General features: G+C 43.2%; 2 protein-coding genes across 2 annotated transcripts; one reads left to right on the forward strand and one right to left on the reverse strand.

The window, feature by feature from the left end:
• Positions 1–2,525: 2,525 nt before the first annotated feature.
• tab3 (TGF-beta activated kinase 1 (MAP3K7) binding protein 3) lies at positions 2,526–10,384 on the forward strand. The gene is made up of 7 exons (XM_079157421.1): positions 2,526–2,690; positions 3,394–3,565; positions 3,730–4,969; positions 6,057–6,217; positions 6,599–6,692; positions 9,022–9,105; positions 9,489–10,384. The coding sequence occupies exons 2-7, from the start codon at positions 3,464–3,466 to the stop codon at positions 9,629–9,631; spliced, it is 1,824 nt and encodes a 607-aa protein (XP_079013547.1). The 5' UTR covers positions 2,526–2,690; positions 3,394–3,463; the 3' UTR covers positions 9,632–10,384.
• A 125-nt stretch (positions 10,385–10,509) lies between these two features.
• tmem47 (transmembrane protein 47) lies at positions 10,510–17,161 on the reverse strand. Its single transcript, XM_079158480.1, has 3 exons — positions 16,839–17,161; positions 12,435–12,575; positions 10,510–12,129 (listed from the first exon to the last, which is right to left on the reverse strand). Exons 1-3 carry the CDS (start codon positions 17,062–17,064, stop codon positions 11,951–11,953), a joined length of 546 nt encoding a protein of 181 aa, XP_079014606.1. The 5' UTR covers positions 17,065–17,161; the 3' UTR covers positions 10,510–11,950.
• Positions 17,162–18,754: the final 1,593 nt, after the last annotated feature.

Raw genomic sequence — 18,754 nt, forward strand, 5'->3', positions numbered from 1 at the left:
AATGTCTAACATGCATTCCTCAGGGATAATCATCATGGCTTCACTGAGTCCACTTATTGTGAACTCTCTGTTGTGTTCATGCTGAGGGCTTGCATGTGCTAACCAGATATAGGCTGTTGATCAACTTGTAGCATCAACATGATATGTTCTCTTTTGCCCAGCAGCTGTCATAAAAAGTTAACTGAGGGTTAGTTATTGCTGTTGAAAAGACTGGCCAAGTCAATGTAAAAAACTGATACTTTGTGATGTTGGTTTCTTGAGGACATGCAAATGTAATATTTGTTTTAATGTATAACTTCTCTGTATCTCCTGCATCACAATATATTTTAGCTGTTTATCTCTTGAACTACACACGCAGTGGATACATCTCATAATTTCTCAGCTGTGACTGCTGACTAAGGAGAAAACACAATCCCATCGCAGAACAGGTGCCACCTGTAGACAGAGCACACCAGACTCCTACAAAACTGCTTTTAATAGGACACACAGAGAGCCTTTTTAAGTGAGGGGAAAATACCCTTTTTCCACCCAAAAAGGGTATTTTCAGAGTAATTTAGCAGAGGACAGTAAAAGTAATCCAAAGGTATGTGGTCTGAAATGGTCCAATGCCCTGCATGTGTCCTTCCACTGTGCACTATTCAAAAACTTAATGTCAGCCCTCTCAGCTAACAGGCATTGGCATAAGCAAGACTTAACTCTGCATTACTGGTTTGTTGACAACCCTAAACCACAGAGAGACAGTGGTGTTATTCATGACTGACCACAATCCCTTAACAACACCAACCACTGTATTGTGAAAGATACATATAATTGTGCACCACTCAACATTTGGTCACATGCTCTGGCCTCCAATATAGAAACGTGTTATATTTGTTACTGTTTTTGCCTTAATCTGGAGAAATCAGGAGAGAAGATGCTTGTGTTTTGCCTCCTCAAGTGTTAAACCAATTAAACCAAGATGTACAATTTGCATTAGAGAGGTTAGTTCCTTCCTATTATTGCTTGTGAAGAATTCATGGCTCTCTCACTGCCCCCTAGTGAAAACACAGACAAATGCATCTGACACAAATCCTGACTGCTGTTACAATATTTTGTTATGTCCAGTGGATCCCTTTGCCAACAACCAAAGTCTGTGTATCAAAAAACAAATCTCAATATTTCAATATTTTATGGCTTACCTCTGTATTGTTTCAATTAAAAAGCTGTCCATAGACCAAAGACTGAACAAGTGAAAAATTAACTTGAGAAGAAGATAAATATGTTAAGCATCATGCATCTTCTTCCATCTTACAAAGCCTGTTTTATCCTCTCTGTTCATTTTTACACATATTTACTGTGTGATTTGTAGATCATGTCGGCGTACCAGAACCAATTATCAAGTCATCCAAGATGAATTTAGATCAGGTCACTGATCTCTTCTCATGCAGAGTGTCGACTCACACAAGCATGTTGAATATGATATGTGATATTATTGGAGACACATACACAGCAAGATGGACCCTAAGGATGAAGAGCTCATCCTGGTGAAGAGCTCATCCTCCTCCATAACAACAATAGAGAGAAAAATAAGAAAATTCTATTCAGAGCTGATTATATTGTGTTTGCATCCTATGGATATACTTTTATAGCATGTGATAATTGCCTTCTAGCCTGTTTTTAAAGGGAAGTCGAAATGAATGAGTCATTTGTCTTATTTCAACTGAATAATGCTGTAGCCCCTTAGTTTCAATGTTTAATTTGACGTGAGCTGCAACAGAGCAATTGGTATTTAACAGGAGCTGCCTAATCTATTTTTCAAGGAAAAATGTCATAACTATTGAGAAAAACAGATTAAAAACTGAATTTAATTGATATTGTCTTCAAACACTGATCTTCGATTTGACTTCAGTTCTTTAATCTTACTTGAATTGTCTTTATCTTTATTTTTTAGAATGTATTTTATTATATTTTTGTTTCTATTCTCATAAATTATTGAATTAGTTTGTATCTGTTTTATCAAAATGTTACGATTTCATAATTTGTTGATTTTATTTTTAAAATGATCTGACTTTTGTGAGGCACTTTTAAAAGTGCTCTATAAATAACAAATATATTTATCATTTAAATGTTGAAAGTGTTGCATGTACAACCGTTTTTCATTCATGATGTTCCCGGACATTTTTGATGTCATAATTACAATATATGGTCAATTAGGCTCTATCATAATTAGAATATATCTCAATCATATTTATTGATAGGGAACTGCTGCATAGATTTAAGAGCTCCAGTTTTATGAATCACTCAATATTTATTAGGGACTAAGCAATTTTCTAGAAGACACTTGTTGCTTTTCAGTAGAATTGAGTGAAAACTGGTTGGAGTTCTGCCCTTAGACATAATATATCTATATATAGATATAGATAAGAAGGTCCTGCCACACGATCATCAGAAGGCCATGCGGACATGCGCACCATTGACACCGAGGATCCAGCCGATTTAAACAACTTCCTGGTCCGGGAAAATCTGACATTATCGCGACAGCCTGTTCGTATGCAGCTCGGCGACAGGGGCCTGGCGCTGGAATGCGAAACTATAACTTATTTAGTCAAAAACAAATCGTTGACAAACCTCAGCGTACCATTTCAGAAATATCACAGGCCTCCTTTGGACTCCGCTATCGTCCGAGACATGAGGGAGACTCTTAACATAGGGTGAGTTTTATGAAGCCATTAGTGGCTAACGCTCGCTAACTTTAGCATTGGCTAGCTAGCTAATCCATCAACACCCGGGCTTGTGACAGCTGACCAGCCAACAGGACCAAGCTAAGGCTAGCATTAGCAAAGTTAGCTGGCAGGCAGTTGACGAATAGAGTTAATCTCGTTTAAACAGGTGACTCGTTCAGGAGCATTGTGTTGCTGATTTAGTTACGGGTGACATCGACACATCTCACAGGAGTGGTAATGTTTCCTGTCGTAGCCACACAGCACTCCAGTGTGGATGTGTGTGAGTGATATTCGGAGGCTAACAGATTCTTATAGCTAGCCTGCTAGCTAGCAATGGTATGTCGTCGCTGCTTGGTGCAACATAACTGCTAAACAAACAACAACAGACTGACAGGCACCTTGCTAGCACTCATGTGCTAATGGGAATGCATGCCAGTAACGCTGGTGTGTTTTCTCTGTGTTCGTGTGTTATGTTTCGTCTGTTTCACCTCTCTTGGTGGATAAATGATGCTCTCTTTGAAAACTCAGGTTGACATGCCTCATATAGACTATTAAATGGATTATTTCCCCCCTGATGTAATCACTGCTGACACATTGGGTGTGCGACAGACAGTGCAAATAGGATTACTTCGAGCATTCCCCTAACACTTGAGATTTGACCTCAGTTTTGTCTGTCATCTTGCATCCTCAGGTTATGAGACGAGATCACTTATTTCAGCATTTGCAGCTTTGGGCTCGTTGACTCTCTGTGTTGGCTCAGGATGGCGCAGGGAGGCTCTCAGCTTGATTACCACATCCTGCAGGACCTCAAGCAGCGTTTCCCAGAGATCCCAGAGGGTGTAGTTTCCCAGTGCCTTCTGCAGGTATACACACACATGCAAAGTTCACTTTGTTAGAAGAAGGTTGTTGTTTTTTAGGATATCTTGCTATGTTTGCACTTCCTGATTGCCAACCTCTAGTATTATCCTATGATGCAACCTTATGATCCACCCTGCAAGACTGACAATGTTTCCTGTTGCTGTCACAGAACAACAATAACCTGGATCTTTGCTGTCACCTGCTGGCTCAGGAGAGTAACAGATACCTGTATGGAGAGTTTCATCACAGTCCAGAGGAGGGGCGACTTGGTCGAAACCACATGCTACACATCAGCCTGGGATACCCGGGTTCAGAGGCAAGCAAGGCAAATGGAGGTGCGGCAGGAGTAGGGCGCTCCCTTGTGCACAGCAACAGTGACACTCACATCGAACCCCAGCGGCCCAGCTACCCTGAGCCACTGTCAGCCCCGGCCACCATGGCCCCCTCCCCGGGTTACAATCCCTTCTTCGTGAACGATCAGAGCCGCTCAGCTAGCACGCCCACTCCTCCACCCACAATGCAGGGCATGTCTCCCACCTACTCCCCAGTCCCACGTTACAGTATGAACCCTTTAACAGTCACACTTTCGCAAAATAGTATTCCCAATGTCCCACAGGCTCTGCAGATACCCCCTGGGCACTACCCTAACAACACCAACGCCACCCTGTATATTCGACCCTCACCTTCCCAGAGCCCACAGCCAGCACCCTGGACCTCCTCAGGGGTGCCTGTATATCAGCATCAGCAGTCCCCCTACAATACTCCCACATACGGCTCCCCTTACAGCTCCCCGCAGCATCAGGTCCAGCCGCAACCACAGCCCCAGCCGCAACCCCAGCACCAGCAATACGTCTTCCTCCCTATTAGCTCCCCAACCCTTCCCATCATGCCCTACCATCACCAGCAACAACAGCCAGCTGTTTATAGGCCCTACCACACAAAGAACCAGATAGAGATTACCCTGGAGGGTCCACGACCTCGCAGCAACTCGCCTGTGCACACACCCCACCCGCAGGGAGCGCTTTACATGGCCACCAGCCCTTCGCCCAGCTCCCCTTCGAGGGGCATCACTATGAGTGGACCTTCAGGGCCGGCATCCTTCCACCCTGGGATGTACCTGCAGCATCAGGGCCCTACAAGGCCTCGGCCTGCCTCCTCTCCTCAACCGGGCCAGTCAGCGTACACCTTAAAAATCAAAGTGTCCCCAGGTGGCCAGGCCCAGAGGCCACTCAGCTCACCTCCTGTGGCCGAAGCCGAGTCTCTTCTCAACATAGTAGACCAAGGGGAACACAACGCTGCGCCTGCACCCATCCTGCCCATCTCCGCTCTGCCAGGGAACATTGTCAGTCAGTTTCAGCACCTGCCCCGACGTTCAAGCTCAGGCTCTGATGATTATGCCTACACGCAAGGTAGGATAATCTTGTTTTTTCCGTCTATTTCTGTCACTGATGTTTTACAGTTGGAGTTGATGTGGATGTTTGGGGCTGTGTTGTCTAGAATCAATGAATACTAGTCCAAAGCCTGTCGCCTGAGAGTAGCTGACTTAATCTTCAAAGACTTTTTTTTTTTTTGTTGCTTGTCATACTCCATAATCTCTGTCTCAGCATGTACGGTCACTAATATGATACCAAAGCAGCATATTCAAATGTTCATGTTCACCTCACTGATTTCACTAAAGTCACACATTTTCATATTTGTATATATGCAGACATATATTTGCAAATATTCACGATGTTACGCATTTCATATTTTGAACTTTATGAGAGTTGAGTTGAAGGGTCGGAGAATTTCCAAGTAGTGTTGAGCACAATTGAAATGTATAATGAAACCTTTTTAATATGGAGCTTGTTTGCAGGGAAATAAACATAAAAAAGCAATAATAGGTCTTATTACATGTTTTGGTTTAAGTATGCCCATTGCATTGAAATGTAACCATGCAATTCATTCATCTATATATAGATAGTGCGTAATGATTATGCAAAGAAGTATGAAACCTGTGCAGCAGTGCAAGTATCAGCAAAAAATGAAAGAACACTTCAATCCCCTAACTTGCATTCAACCCACATTGTTAGCTCTAATTTTGAGCCAACAAATCTTGGAAGGTACCTTTCCTTAGTTAACTTGGTAGCTAGCTTACTCACCGACTAGCACAATTCATATTGTATGTATTTGACAAATCAACGGAATTATTTTGGAAAACAATGGATTATGTCTGTTTATGATGGGGTGAAAGGCCTGTTTCTATTTGCATATCATACGGTAAAAACAACCCCTATAATTCCATTTTATTCCTGTTCATTCACATGTAAAGTTTTCACTTTTAATATTCACAGATTTTTGCCAGCCTATTATTAAACACACAAAATGAGTTTGTTCAGCCTTGATGTCGATGTTGCGCTTGTGTATTGTAATGGAATAGAAACAGAACTAAAGTGAGAGGTTTCATATACCATTTTATATTCTTGAATTTCAAGCGTTTTGTGTGTTTCCCTCCAGCTCTGCTGCTCCACCAGCGGGCCAGGATGGAGCGACTAATGAAGGAGCTGCTGATGGAGAGGCAGAAACTAGAGCACCTGAAGGCCGACGTCAACAACATGGAATATGACGCCCTTCAAAGACGCTTTCGAAGAGTCAACTCCACCAGTCTTATACCCAGAGTAAGGACTGAACATGATTACTGTCTCCTCTTAACAAGTTTATGCCACCACAACTCTTCTACTTTTTCACATGCACACACAAAGGTGACCTACAACAATAGCCTGTGAAATGATTATTCTTTTGCAAGTTCAGTAGGCTGTAGCAGCTACATTGCTATTTGCTACTCACTGACTGTGCTGTTCAAAAAGAGAACAGTCAAGCTTGGCTTAAATTAGTATTCCAGGTAGAGCTCAAATAAAACGAGTTGCTGTATTATATCATACAAAGTGATGTTTACAACAATTTCTTACCTGTAAGAAGAAGATTGAAAGCAGGGATGGGGGAATATTTGGGTGTTTTTTGTCTAATCTAACTGGGTTGCGTGTTTGCACCGTCTGCAGCCTGAAGAGATGACCCGATTGCGGAGTCTGAACAGACAACTTCAGATTGATATCGACTGTACCCTGAAGGAGACGGATCTACTGCAGTCTAGAGGTATACATACACACACACACGCCAACACACACGCACAAATGCACATTACTACACATAAACTCTTTTGAAGTGTTTCTCTGATTTATCTGAAAGCATTGATCTTGAAAGAGCCAAGCCCAGAAGCAGACAGAGTTGGGTCCAAAGTGATGGACGTGGCTCCATCACACTGCATACAGATGCAGCGCTCTAAAATGACCTGCTGGTCCGTGACAGGACCCAGGCCCATCCAAGGTTGACCCTCATTGGGCCCCATGCACAGTGTTTGGCTGGTACGTGATCCTTGTTGATTACGTGATTGATAACAGCATTGCCTCAATATGCCCCTAATCACAGTGTGTGGAAATGAGTTTCAGTGCTTTTATATATTTACCAGGAGTGGTGTTTTTGGAAGCTGAAACAGTCTTCACTGGCAGCGGGCTCCAGAATGGGACCAGTTTGCTTGAAATCGGCTCAGTGTCACTGAACATTTGTGTCGTGGTCCTCCTGGATAATTCGCGGAGCATCCTTCAACTTTGTTTCAGACTTCCAAATGCCTTCTGGCAAACACTGGCCCGAGATGTCATGCATGCAAGTTGTTTTTAACCACTTTCTCTCACTCTTCCTTAAAGCGGAGAATAGTGAAGCACCCGGGCGGAAGTTTTTATGTAAACAATGTCTCTCCTCAGAGCTTTTAAACGCTGACTTCCCTCACCAGTGCCCCTCTCACACACTTGTTTTTTGAGGATGGCCTGATCCTTAGATGAAGATGTTGGAACTTGCAGCAAAAAAAAACGCAGCTGCAAAATAATTGGATGTGCTGGTCAGCCCCCGAGTTTAAACGTATGCTTCATGGTTGCATTGTTTCTAATTCCAGAGCAAGGAATCTCTGTCTGTGTGTTCTTCGCATCTCTCGAGAACCGTTCATCCGGTCTACTTCAAACTTCGCGGGTGTCTTGCTGGGGACCCAAAGGACTTTCAGTGTTGAAGTTGGTGCAATTAGGACAAGCAAGGTTCAATATTTATAAACTTTGAATAAACAAGCGATGGCGCTCTGTGCGGCACGCTGTCAGCAGCTGCCCTTTAGGAGCTGCAGCTCATAGGCTGCAGTCCACTTAGCTGCTGGATGCTGGATGTACCAACGTTACAACCAAACTCCTCTTCACCAAGCAATCTACTAGTTTCTTCAAATGTTGAGCCATGCATGTTCATGTCTTTGATGGCAGAAAATAAAATGCATGTTCAGAATGAAGGTATCATGCTCGTTACAAAGGGGGACACAACCATTTATTGCTGTTCCTGTATTACTTTTCCTGTTGTACAGAAATATTTATTTAACTTAGTTTTTGGTGACTACCGGTGTTTTAATATTTTGGGACTGTGACCAGTTTTTTGAATGGAAAAGAAGATCTCAGTTGTTGTAGAGTTGAATGGAAGGATGTTGTTTTAGGCTTTAGAGAAACGGTCCTAATTGCGGTCTTTGTTGGGACAAACAGCCGATGTAAAACGTTGCCTTCATCGCGCACAAAGCTCTTTGAGCCAGAGAACTCTGCGTGCAGGAAGTTAATAAAATATATTTCAAAAATAAATCATAAAATCAACATCTGACTGCACGCCTGGAGCTGCTAGGCCCATTATTCTTTTATTTATTTTTATGCCGATAAAATTATGCAACTCAGCGGACAATGACATCCCATGTTCATAATTGTGGTCATAAATCTATTTAGAACTATATAAACTCCCAAGTTGAAGCTTCCTTATTTGATGTTGCGGTTAATTTAAAATAGATCTCTTGTGGCCAAGTGAAGACATGCCAGAAACAAAAGCTCGGCTTCATCTCCTGGCGAAATCCTGAACCTGTGTGAATACTGCTTGACTTGGCTTATTTATTGTAGCATTGCCCTAGCAACCAACTGAAGCGCTGCGATAACAAAACAAGGCGCGTTGCTTCATGTGCCAGTGAGATGCTTAAATACAACCCAGGATGGTGAGCGTTAGAGATCCATGAATCTTAAGACTTTTTGGATGTCAAAACACTGCACAGCAGTTTATAATACTATGAGACAGGATCAGCATCAGCCATTTTACTAAACATGTTACAAACTAGTCTAACAGGAATGTGCATGCACTTGCATGTATTTGATTGGCCAACATAGTACGTAGTCAAATGATATTTCATTACTTTGCTGCAAAAATGGAGCCAGATTTAACTTTTTTTACCTGCTGACCCCGCACGGGTCGGAGCACAGCTGTCTGTCAGGAGGTTCAAAGAGAACAGCTGGAAGCTGGTCGGACTGATTGGTTGGGATGGACACTTTCTAAACAAACGTGTGGTTTCTGCTTTCCTCCGCAGGGAAGTTTGATCCAAAAGCAATGAACAACTTTTATGACAACATCCAGCCGGGTCCGGTTGTGCCGCCCAAGCCTGGGAAGAAAGGTGAGAATTTTCCAGCACCACTTTAAAACCAGAACATTGAAGTTATGTTGAGACATTTTCATAAGCATGTGTAAAGAAAATAAGAAAAATGAATGTTCTACAAGTAATAATCATACGTTAATACGGTTGCCAAGGTGCAGATTTACGTTTCAGTGCAAGAACGTTCAGATTCTTTGGCTTCTAGTAAATTGAAGATTTGTACCATTTTTATTTAAAAGCTGAAGTGAATTGGGTCAGTGTTGGTCAACGTGGTCTCCACAAATGGCCTGGGTTGGCCTGTACTGAATGTTTAATGCTTAAATTGAGTGACATCCATGGTTAATTTTAGCCCCGAGTTGATGACTCTTTTTCATGTACTGCTTCGCTCTGTTTTTTGTGAAAAGGGGATAAGGGCCCCAAGCCAGTCCCGGAGCCCCAGAGGGATGAGGACTTCGAAGGCGCCCAGTGGAACTGTGAAAGCTGCACCTTCCTCAACCACCCTGCCCTCAACCGCTGTGAACAGTGCGAGATGCCGCGTTACACCTGAGCTTAGCACCGCGCTGTGTTGCCCACCCCTGCCCTATCCCCGGCCAATCCTTGGATAGTATGAGCCCCAACCCTTCCAAAATCTGCAGAATCTGTCTCGAGGTCTGTCAATCAATATGTAAGCCCCTCTTACCTGCTGAGGAAGAGCCACTATCCCCCTCTGCCCACTTGTCCTGCTCCTATCTACTACTCCTGTGCACTTTGAAACCTTTTTTTCCATTGGAGGATGATGATTCTTATTCAGGACAGTTGGAGCCTCTTCTCGTGGCAAGTGTATAAAAGAGGGAGTGACGCGCTGCGACTCTGGCAGTCGGTGGTTCGGGGCTTCAGAGCGGTTAAAGCGATTAAGGATTGAGGAGGAGGAGGAGCTACGGTTTACCTAGAGAACATTCCACGCAGAAAGAGTGACTGCCCTGTTTACACTGCGCCCATTCCTGAACTCGACATGGAGGCACTTCCACTTTAATCTAGGACCTGTAACTCCCACTCTGACAGTGGAACAATGAAAGCAATGGTATATACATTCTGACTAATGCGAAATGTAGACTGTACACTGTATCTGGCTCTGTATTAGAGCTCATGTCACTGAAAGAAGAACACTAAAGACATTTGCATATGAGTATATTCCTGGTACTTTTATGCATATTGTGCCACCCTGTATTATGTGTTCAGAAGGTGTTTGATTTCCTGTGCAAATGCCTCAACTTGCTGTACTTAATAAAGGAGCTGATTCTATGTGACTTGACCACGCACAGCTGGCATGTCTGCATAGGTTTTTTTTAAATAATTCACAGACGCTCCTTTTTCCCCCCACACACAAACCAAAGACACTTTTTTTTCCAGTACATGTTTATTATGCAAGTAATCAAACCAGTGGGAATCAGAAACACAGCAACAAATGGTAGTAACATGCGCAGACACACACACACACACACACACACACACACACTCACTAATGTTGCAAGAAGTTGGAGACGTTTCTAACCACGTTCGAATGGGGTTTGAGTAGTGCCGGTGCAGCTCTGATCCCACTGTCCTTCAGGTTTGAAACTCTCCATTTTCTGCGTGATTGATCCCATAGTCGTAACACTGATCATGCACAGCATATTTCACTCTAGCATCGTCTAAAGTACCCCATCAAGGACCTTAACTTGGATGCAAAAGCTAAGTATACTGACTTTTCCAATAACTACAATAATTTGATGCTCCAGTCTCTCCTGTGTTGTATTCCTGCGGAAGCTTACCCTGCTGTGCGCGCTCCCATTCCTTTACAGGGGGAGAAGATAAGGAGGCATCACATGAGGGAGGCATGTGAGCACATGCTGGGTGGTATGATCATGCAGACATGACACGCTCAGCAAACATGGTCATTTGCCATCTTCCTTCCCACTGGTGGTCTTGTAGTGAATATTACTTTATTATGCTTATTGCGTATACTTGCGTATAACGCAACCATTTTCTGAAAAAGCCGGTATAACTTGGGTTACGTTGTGCGTTTACATTAGCAGCCAAAGGCTTTACCGCTGTTTACATATGAAAGACTGCTATTCATTAACCAGTAAATGTTTCTCTCACCAGTATGTTATCATTTGGAGGCGGCTGTGGAATGGTTTCACTGTCTTAGGTAGCTTCTGTTTATATACAGTATCTCTGACGCTTTTAATACAAGGAAGGAGAAGAAGAAAAAAAGCCACCTATTTGGAGCTTTATGACATGTTTTCACCATCCTATTACACTCTACTGGAGGAAGAAGGCTCTGCCAAGTTCCAGTTGTCGTGTAACTCTGGGGAAATGTAGCATTTCCTGAGGTGTGCCCTGTCTTCCTCACTTTGTCATCCTCGTGATTTCACTTCAATAGGCTTCCTTGGGTCCGTCACTTCCCTGATTGGCCCGAGTTTACATTGCTCTGATTGGTTAATTATACCATCAATTCGTCCTGGTGTGCGTTGAGTTAATCCATCTGTTCCCTCTAGATTTTCTTTGCCCAAATCTAAGACCTAGTGGAGGTTCCACTTAAAAGGGACACAAGAGTTATCGGAGTACTCAAATTCTCTCCCAAATTAAACTGGCTGGGTTTGCTGCCAAACCTCCTGAGAGAGCACGGGGCTTCAGTCCAATGAGTGAGGATAGTCTCTGAGACGGTAAGTTCACAGTATCAAATGAAAGAGCTCATTTCCAGTCCTGAAGCTAACTATAAGTGTTTGTATTTCCTGTTTTTCTAGTCTGTGGTTGTGCACTGTGTAACGGAACAGAAAGTTCCTATTACTGAGAGGACACCGGGTGAAACGGAGTCTCAATTTCTCCTCTTGTCTCACACATTTTAGTAGTAGTCTTCATAGTTCTTGGGGTTGAGGCAATAGAGGATGGCGCCACCAAAAGAGAAGATGGTGGATCCCCAGGCCAGACCGTAGCCCCAGTTAAACTCGTGGTACACCCGCAGACTGACCGTCTCTATGAACTTGATGGGGAAGAGGACCAAGCTGCACACCTGGAGCACCACTGCAGAGGAAAACAGGAAAGAGAGAAGGTACTCATGTCAAGATAGTTATGGTAGATACATAAATATTAAAAACAGTGACTGACCAGCTTACAAAAACGGTAAGGTGTATACAGGGCACTCCGATGGCTGCCAAAAAAAAAAAAGTTATTCAAATAATGAAAGGTTTTAGTGCCTTGCCCTTGGATCTTTCCCCTGATGGCTATAATGGATGTAGATTGTTTTGGAAGCTGGACAGTCATTGTTTTGTATATTTGGACTGTCCTTCAGCTCTTCCTTCTTTTTTCTACAGAATCACTTTACGTACCTGCAGAGAACAGCATGACGGCCACTGGCTTGTAGCAGCGACTCCTGGAGCCAGAGCACAGGGAGATTAGCGCCACGAGGAAAGAGAACAGGGTGAGGGCCGCCCCCCCCAACAGCAAGGCCAGCGTGGCGATCTGCCAGTCTGAGACAAACACACAGGGACAGAGGGGAAGGGAGGAAAGGCATGAAATCACACTGAGACGGAGAGTGACACAGGTAGCTAAAAGGAGGCTACTCCGGAGAGCCGTGTCTGCGCTGCTGACAGGAGGGTGGAGTGTGGATAGATGAGGAGAGCTAGAAGAACAGAGTGGGTCACAGGCTGTGTCGGTGAGCTACAGTTGCACTGCCATGCTCAATCTTACACAAGAGAAAAAAAGATTCCACCCACTAACATTTTGTGGTGATTTACCACAGTGTAAACAGTGGTTTCGGAGGTTGAGGCAACTCCTCGTGCGTATTCTGAGAAGCTGCCGATGGCTCATCGTGTTTATATGTGAGCCACTGGGGATCCATAGCCTGTGATAGAAGAAGAAGAAGAATGTGAACCATGCAGCGAATAACCCCTCGAACCGAGCACAGCAGTTTCTGGCTGACAAGAAACAAACAAACGCACACATGCTTCGCTACGCACGGATATCAGCGGGGTCAGTAATGGAACCCGATGCAGCAGAAAGGCTTCTGTGAGGTGACTCGGATAATGAGTATCCGTCCCTCCTGGCTGATGCCAGCTCAGCAGCATTCTCAGCATTTCATTCAGATTTACTCCAAAAACACTGAAGTGGAAATAACTGCAATTTCCCTTTCCTTTCCTTTCCTTAGAATGCCAAAGCAGAGACAAAGAAAGTAAACCAAATGTAAAAAGTGTTTGTCAAAATACAAACCATACAGTATAGATTTTAGTTTGCTTTGTGCAACAAACAAATCACTTCAGGAGAAGAGAGTGTTGGGAGAACTTTTTTTAGAGACTTAATTAGCTATGGGACTTTACTTTAACTGAGGATTGTTGAGAGACAAACTTTGTATTATTATTTACAGATAAGGGTCTCTTTTGTAGTTTTACTGTGTACTTGTGGAAACAGGAGGTCCATTTGTAAACAGGCAGAGGATATTGTGATCAGGCATTTGATTACACAGGAGGAAATCATTTATAGTACAGTGGGTGGGGAAAAAATAACACGAAAGCATAACGAGGATTGAGCCCCGCAATAAGTGCTTCAATATTACAATAAGTGTACAAATTAAAATTGAAAGATTGTAGTTTAGAGTATGTTTTGCCTCTTTTTAGGAAAGTAAACATTGTATTGTCTACTATGGAGCCCAGGAAGTACAAATGATTTAGCGTTGCCAAGAATATTTCCTCTCTGTTGAGGCAGAAAATCATTAAAACATTCAACAGCGGAGAGAAAGTGACGGGACATAAGCTGCTTAAAATACAGTTCCCACTCTTGTTGGAGGGAAACTTAATTCCAGGGGCCAAGAAGCTCAAATATAAACAAACATCAACCACCTCTGACCAAATATGGTTCAGGATTTAGAGTTTTAAAAAAAATGGGCCCTGTCACCACAGGATGTTGGAAAAAGCCCACAAAAAGCAGAGCACCCGCTCCCTCCAGCCTTCAGCTTGCACAACACGAGGCCCCCTTGAAGACCGACCCCTTGACTTTCCCTGACACTGCCTCGCTGGTTTCCTCTCGGGCAAAAGGGCCACAGTGACTTGACCTGTAGTTGTCGAAGCCTATCATTGGCGGGATATCTTCTCACTGTCAGTTTGGTGCCTTCAGCCCAGCCAGCCTTATCAGTGCGCTCATGAAAACAGCAGGATGCAGAAAGTCATCTCATCTCAGATTTGGAACAGACACCGCACTCTGTGCAAGAAACACCGCCAGAGTCGGAGTGCTTAAAGGCTTTTGACGAGCAGGAAGCGCCAAACTATTAATCTGAGCCCCGCGTGATGACAGATGGAGAAAGAGATACAGTACATGAGATCCAATCAGAGCATTAATTATGGTCACTGCTTTAGTTTTAATCGAAAGAATCCTTCAGGGCCCAAAGTCTGTTTCTTTGTCTGAGACAGTGGTGGAAGATCTGTGTCACAATAGAGCCTCGAGTGTCTCTTGCTGTCACACACACTCAGTCTCACTCTCAAGGCAGCCGGATGGAGAAATTAAGGAGCAGGAAAATCTTCAAACCCCAGTGTCCGTGAGCAAGAGGCTGACTCTTTACAAGCTATACAAGCTCTCTGAATCCAACATTTTGCTGTGACCTCCCTCAAAGACAACACAGCCACCCAAATACTGGCTCGATAAGGTATTACATTATTAATATGCTTTGGCATCACTGCGTCTGACTGAGCAGGGCTCGCTAACACACTGGCTCCACATTTGTCTCTTCATCTCGCACCGACCTGGCATCCACACACACTGTGCTCTTGCACGACCGTTCCACATTCCTAGCCCTGTAAAGTCAGTATCTTTTATACTTGACCTCTGACCCTCTGTCTAAGTGTGTATGTGTTAGAAAAAGTAACTGAAAGAGAGGAGGAGTTTTTAGTTGTTTCTGTATAGTTTAAACACTTCATGAGCGTGTAAGAAGGCAATATCTCATGTCTGCTTTTGTAATTCACGCTGCATATTGTTTTATCAGACACACACTATGCAAGCCTCGCAGAAAAAGGCTCAAAACATCTGAGCGGCCAGCTGGTGTTTCGAACTAACAGGATTTATTTAATGCCCAGAGCATGACACTGAGGAAATATTGGGGGGCTGGTAAAGGGGGGTAGGAACTGATTACTGGGATTCAAATCAATAAGCCTAGCCAAGCACGGGCCTGAGGAAATGGGCAGTTCGCTGTGTGCATTTACTGTGGTATGCTGCTGCTGAGAGCTGAGAGCTGACACGGAGACTGCATGTCTTTATATGGCACCAAAGTGCACTTTGTCTGCGCTGACAGAGGAGAATCGGGGCCAACGTGACCCACAGTTACTCATCTCTTAGGCAGAAAGAAAACATTTTGTCAGACTAACAAAAACACTATTCACCACTCAGCACACAGGAGGGGGGGTCAGACGCAGCAATAAGTTACATTTATATATAGGGGCACACCGAGACATAATGAAGGCAGCTGTAGTCAGGAGTGTAGTGGGAAATAAATCGACAATTCGAATTTTAAGAATAACATTTAGACAATGTTTGTGGTCATAAAAACCCCTTATGAGATAAATAAAACAATATGCAAATCAGATTATAGTTAAGTTACAGTGCGGTCACAAGAGAACACCTACAAAAAACAATACAACTCTATGAAAATCCCTACAGTAAATACTAGTAGTAGTGTTTGTACTGGACTGAATCGTACTGTAAAGTGTTTCTGTTATATTATCCACTTTACAATTCAGTTTAACCTACTGTATTACAAACTGTGAATCATCCTCGATAAAAAAAAAATTAACATTACAAATTGCAGGGTTGCTGTAGTGGATCACATTAGATTTTAGTTGTCAGAACAAAGCATAAAGACATGTTTTCCTAAAAATCCTGATTGATTTTTGTTAATGCTGTTCATATAGTGACTTATTCTCAACCACCTTTTTATCCCTGAATGACCGGCTGTGATGGAAATATGAAATGCTTCCAGAAAACAACATTCATGGGGACTGCTTAAAGAAGTTTCCTTAATAGAGGAAAATCAGCATTACTGGACTGCTTCTCTAGTTTCCCTGGTTACTAATCTCCAGGCATCTGGATCTCTAGGGAGTTCTCTGCTCCGAGTTGCCCTCACTCCTTGGCCGGTGAAGAAACCCACACAAAGGCTCATTTTGTGAGCAACAAAAGGCCAAATGAAACCCCAGCTGGTCTGCTCCTGGCGAGGCAAAATTCCCACATCATTCAGTAGCGCACTAGGCAAATGCTTTAGAAGAAAAGTTAACTAACCATCATAGAAAAAAACCCAAATATGTCTCATTCATTAGACTTTTGACACTCAAGGATAAACTTTTTTTCAACACTTTTTCTTTTTTAATTTCCCACTTGGAAGGCAGCAATGTGCCACATTGTTCACGATCGTATAGAATGTAGAAAAGTTCTGCAGTTTTAAATTAACCAGGCAATAGCTAATTATAAAGTAATTAACATTTAGCCCTCTCTTGGGTGATGTTTTATAATTCTCACCCACAGAACAGATTGGTTCAGCGGTGCACTGTCTGCGGGGACCCTTTGTTATCCCTGCGCGCTGTGCGTCTGACTGTCATTTGAATATATGAACATGGGGGTCTATCTGCTTTTTAAAGGGTAAAACCTTCCTAGAACCACAACAGGCACAGGTTTGAAACTTCAAAAACAACATGGTGGTGCATCACTCCATCAGCTACAATAAGTTCAGCGTGTAGGCGCATGAGCGTCTGTCTCACCGGTGGCCAGCGTGCTGTTGCAGGACCACTCCGCGGAGCTGACGGGCTTCCAGCAGGACATCCACATGGACAGGTAGTACTGGTCATCCGCCGTGACCCACGCCGGGCTCAACACGGCCCCGGCATCCAGGCACAGGGCGAGAAAGACGCACACCAGTCCCACCAACTTCAGGGGCGTCAACGCAGACACCCGGACCTCCTCTGTGCCGCTCACGGATGAAGCCATATCTAAAGTTACTTACTCATTAAAAAAAGAAGAAGAAGAAGTGTGTTTGGGGGGTGTCTGTGTTGTTCCTCACATCCCCAAAATGAGTCAAGTTGAAGTTGTGGTTGTCCCCGTGCTCGTGCCCGTGTTTTGGGTAGCAGGATGGGGAGCTGCCGCTCACTCCGCGTCCCGAGTCCAGAGGACGCTGCTGCTGCTGCTGTAGAGCCACCGCTCTGATGACGGGACTCGGCTGCACACTTGTGAAATAACACAGTGCTGCACCTGCTGGGTCCTAGTGCCTAGTCCCTCTCTCTCTCTCTCTCTCTCTCTCGCTCTCTCTCGCTCGCTCGCTCTGTTAGTCCCTGTTAGTGCTCATATGCACTGATGTAAGAGTAAAAAAACAATGCACATTGAAAACAGAAGTTCGTTAGTTATGTGGCTTCCATTGTATTTTAATTATGCCACTTGACAACCGTGATGAGAGTGAGTAGCTATACAGAAATGCTTTATAGTCAACTTCTTTGTTAGTGTCGATTGCACAACTTTCAAGAGACTAGAATGGAATGTTTATTGAATCCTCTTTTTTTCTCCCAGCAGAATTTTAGCTTGAACTCATAGCAACATATACAACGTTCAAAACAGCAACATACAGGTTTTTCCTATCCTGTGTTAATGAAGTGTAGTATACAGAGCTTGATGGAAACGGGGCACTAGCCTAATAGGTAAAACTTCATACTGACCACAAACTGACTCGCATGTATCAAAGGATGCGTTTTTCTTTTAAATAGTCTCAAGTTTAGTTTCAAGACATGTAATTTCAGTTTTTTCCTCATTTAATTTTACGTCCAATATGGGTAAACTTTTGTTTCCGTGGATTCACCTTTTAACTACGTCTCTGCTTTTCTCTTGCAACATGCTTGACCCTACTTCTCCCTCTCTCCTCAATCTCTTCAGGTTACACTTTGTAATTTCTTTCTATCACATTCACACACACACACACATACACACACACACATCCTGTGCTGAGGGAAGCTTACACAGCTCATTTTTTCTCCCTAATTGAACTTAGCTAATCCTTTGGCCTTAGGGAAGAATCTTGGAGTTAATTCATATTGATTAACTTACACACTTGCAGGGATATGTGTATATACTGTGTATATATATATACATACACACACACAAGTTTTTTTCAAGCAAATTTACTTCATAGTTAAATTTAAACAGAAATGCAACAGCAACATCTGTTAGACTCCTTGTTATTACTGTAACTGTAAGTTGAAGTAAAAGGTTACCTGTTTGAAGGTTTTAGGGAACTAATGAGTTCAATTTGAGGAGCCAAATAGACTTGGATTACTTTTTTATACGGTTTACATTATGACGAAAATATCCTCTTCTCACTCTTTCACAGCAGTTTTGATGTTTTTGTGTGTCTTTGAGTTACAGGAGTGTAGGTCAACTGTTACTGGCGGCGAAGTCTTTCAACATCATTACTGATGATTACAGATTGTAATCAGTAGAGTCGGTGAGTAAAAACAGGAACACATCCACACACAGTCCTCTCATCAGCGTTAATATAACAGTATGCTGTGGATGCACAGTTTATATATTTGATCACAATGCGTGACGTACAAAATGTCACATTGAAAATCTTAAATCCACTAACATCACACTGCATAGAAAGAAATTGGCAATTGTTGTCTCTCCCTCTTCC

Source organism: Pholis gunnellus (genome assembly GCF_910591455.1).
Source record: "Pholis gunnellus genome assembly, chromosome: 4".
NCBI classification, from domain to species: Eukaryota; Metazoa; Chordata; class Actinopteri; order Perciformes; family Pholidae; genus Pholis; species Pholis gunnellus.

Bases quoted from the DNA above. Each gene is read 5' to 3' on its own strand.
- tmem47 (XM_079158480.1), bottom strand. From the start codon at position 17,064: ATGGCTTCATCCGTGAGCGGCACAGAGGAGGTCCGGGTGTCTGCGTTG. The intron at 12,576-16,838 runs GTGAGACAGACG...TGTTTGTCTCAG, and splicing joins CAACAGCACGCTGGCCACCG to ACTGGCAGATCGCCACGCTG. The intron at 12,130-12,434 runs GTACGTAAAGTG...TTTCCTCTGCAG, and splicing joins CGTCATGCTGTTCTCTGCAG to TGGTGCTCCAGGTGTGCAGC.
- tab3 (XM_079157421.1), top strand. From the start codon at position 3,464: ATGGCGCAGGGAGGCTCTCAGCTTGATTACCACATCCTGCAGGACCTC. The intron at 6,218-6,598 runs GTAAGGACTGAA...CACCGTCTGCAG, and splicing joins CCACCAGTCTTATACCCAGA to CCTGAAGAGATGACCCGATT. The intron at 9,106-9,488 runs GTGAGAATTTTC...TTTTGTGAAAAG, and splicing joins GCCCAAGCCTGGGAAGAAAG to GGGATAAGGGCCCCAAGCCA.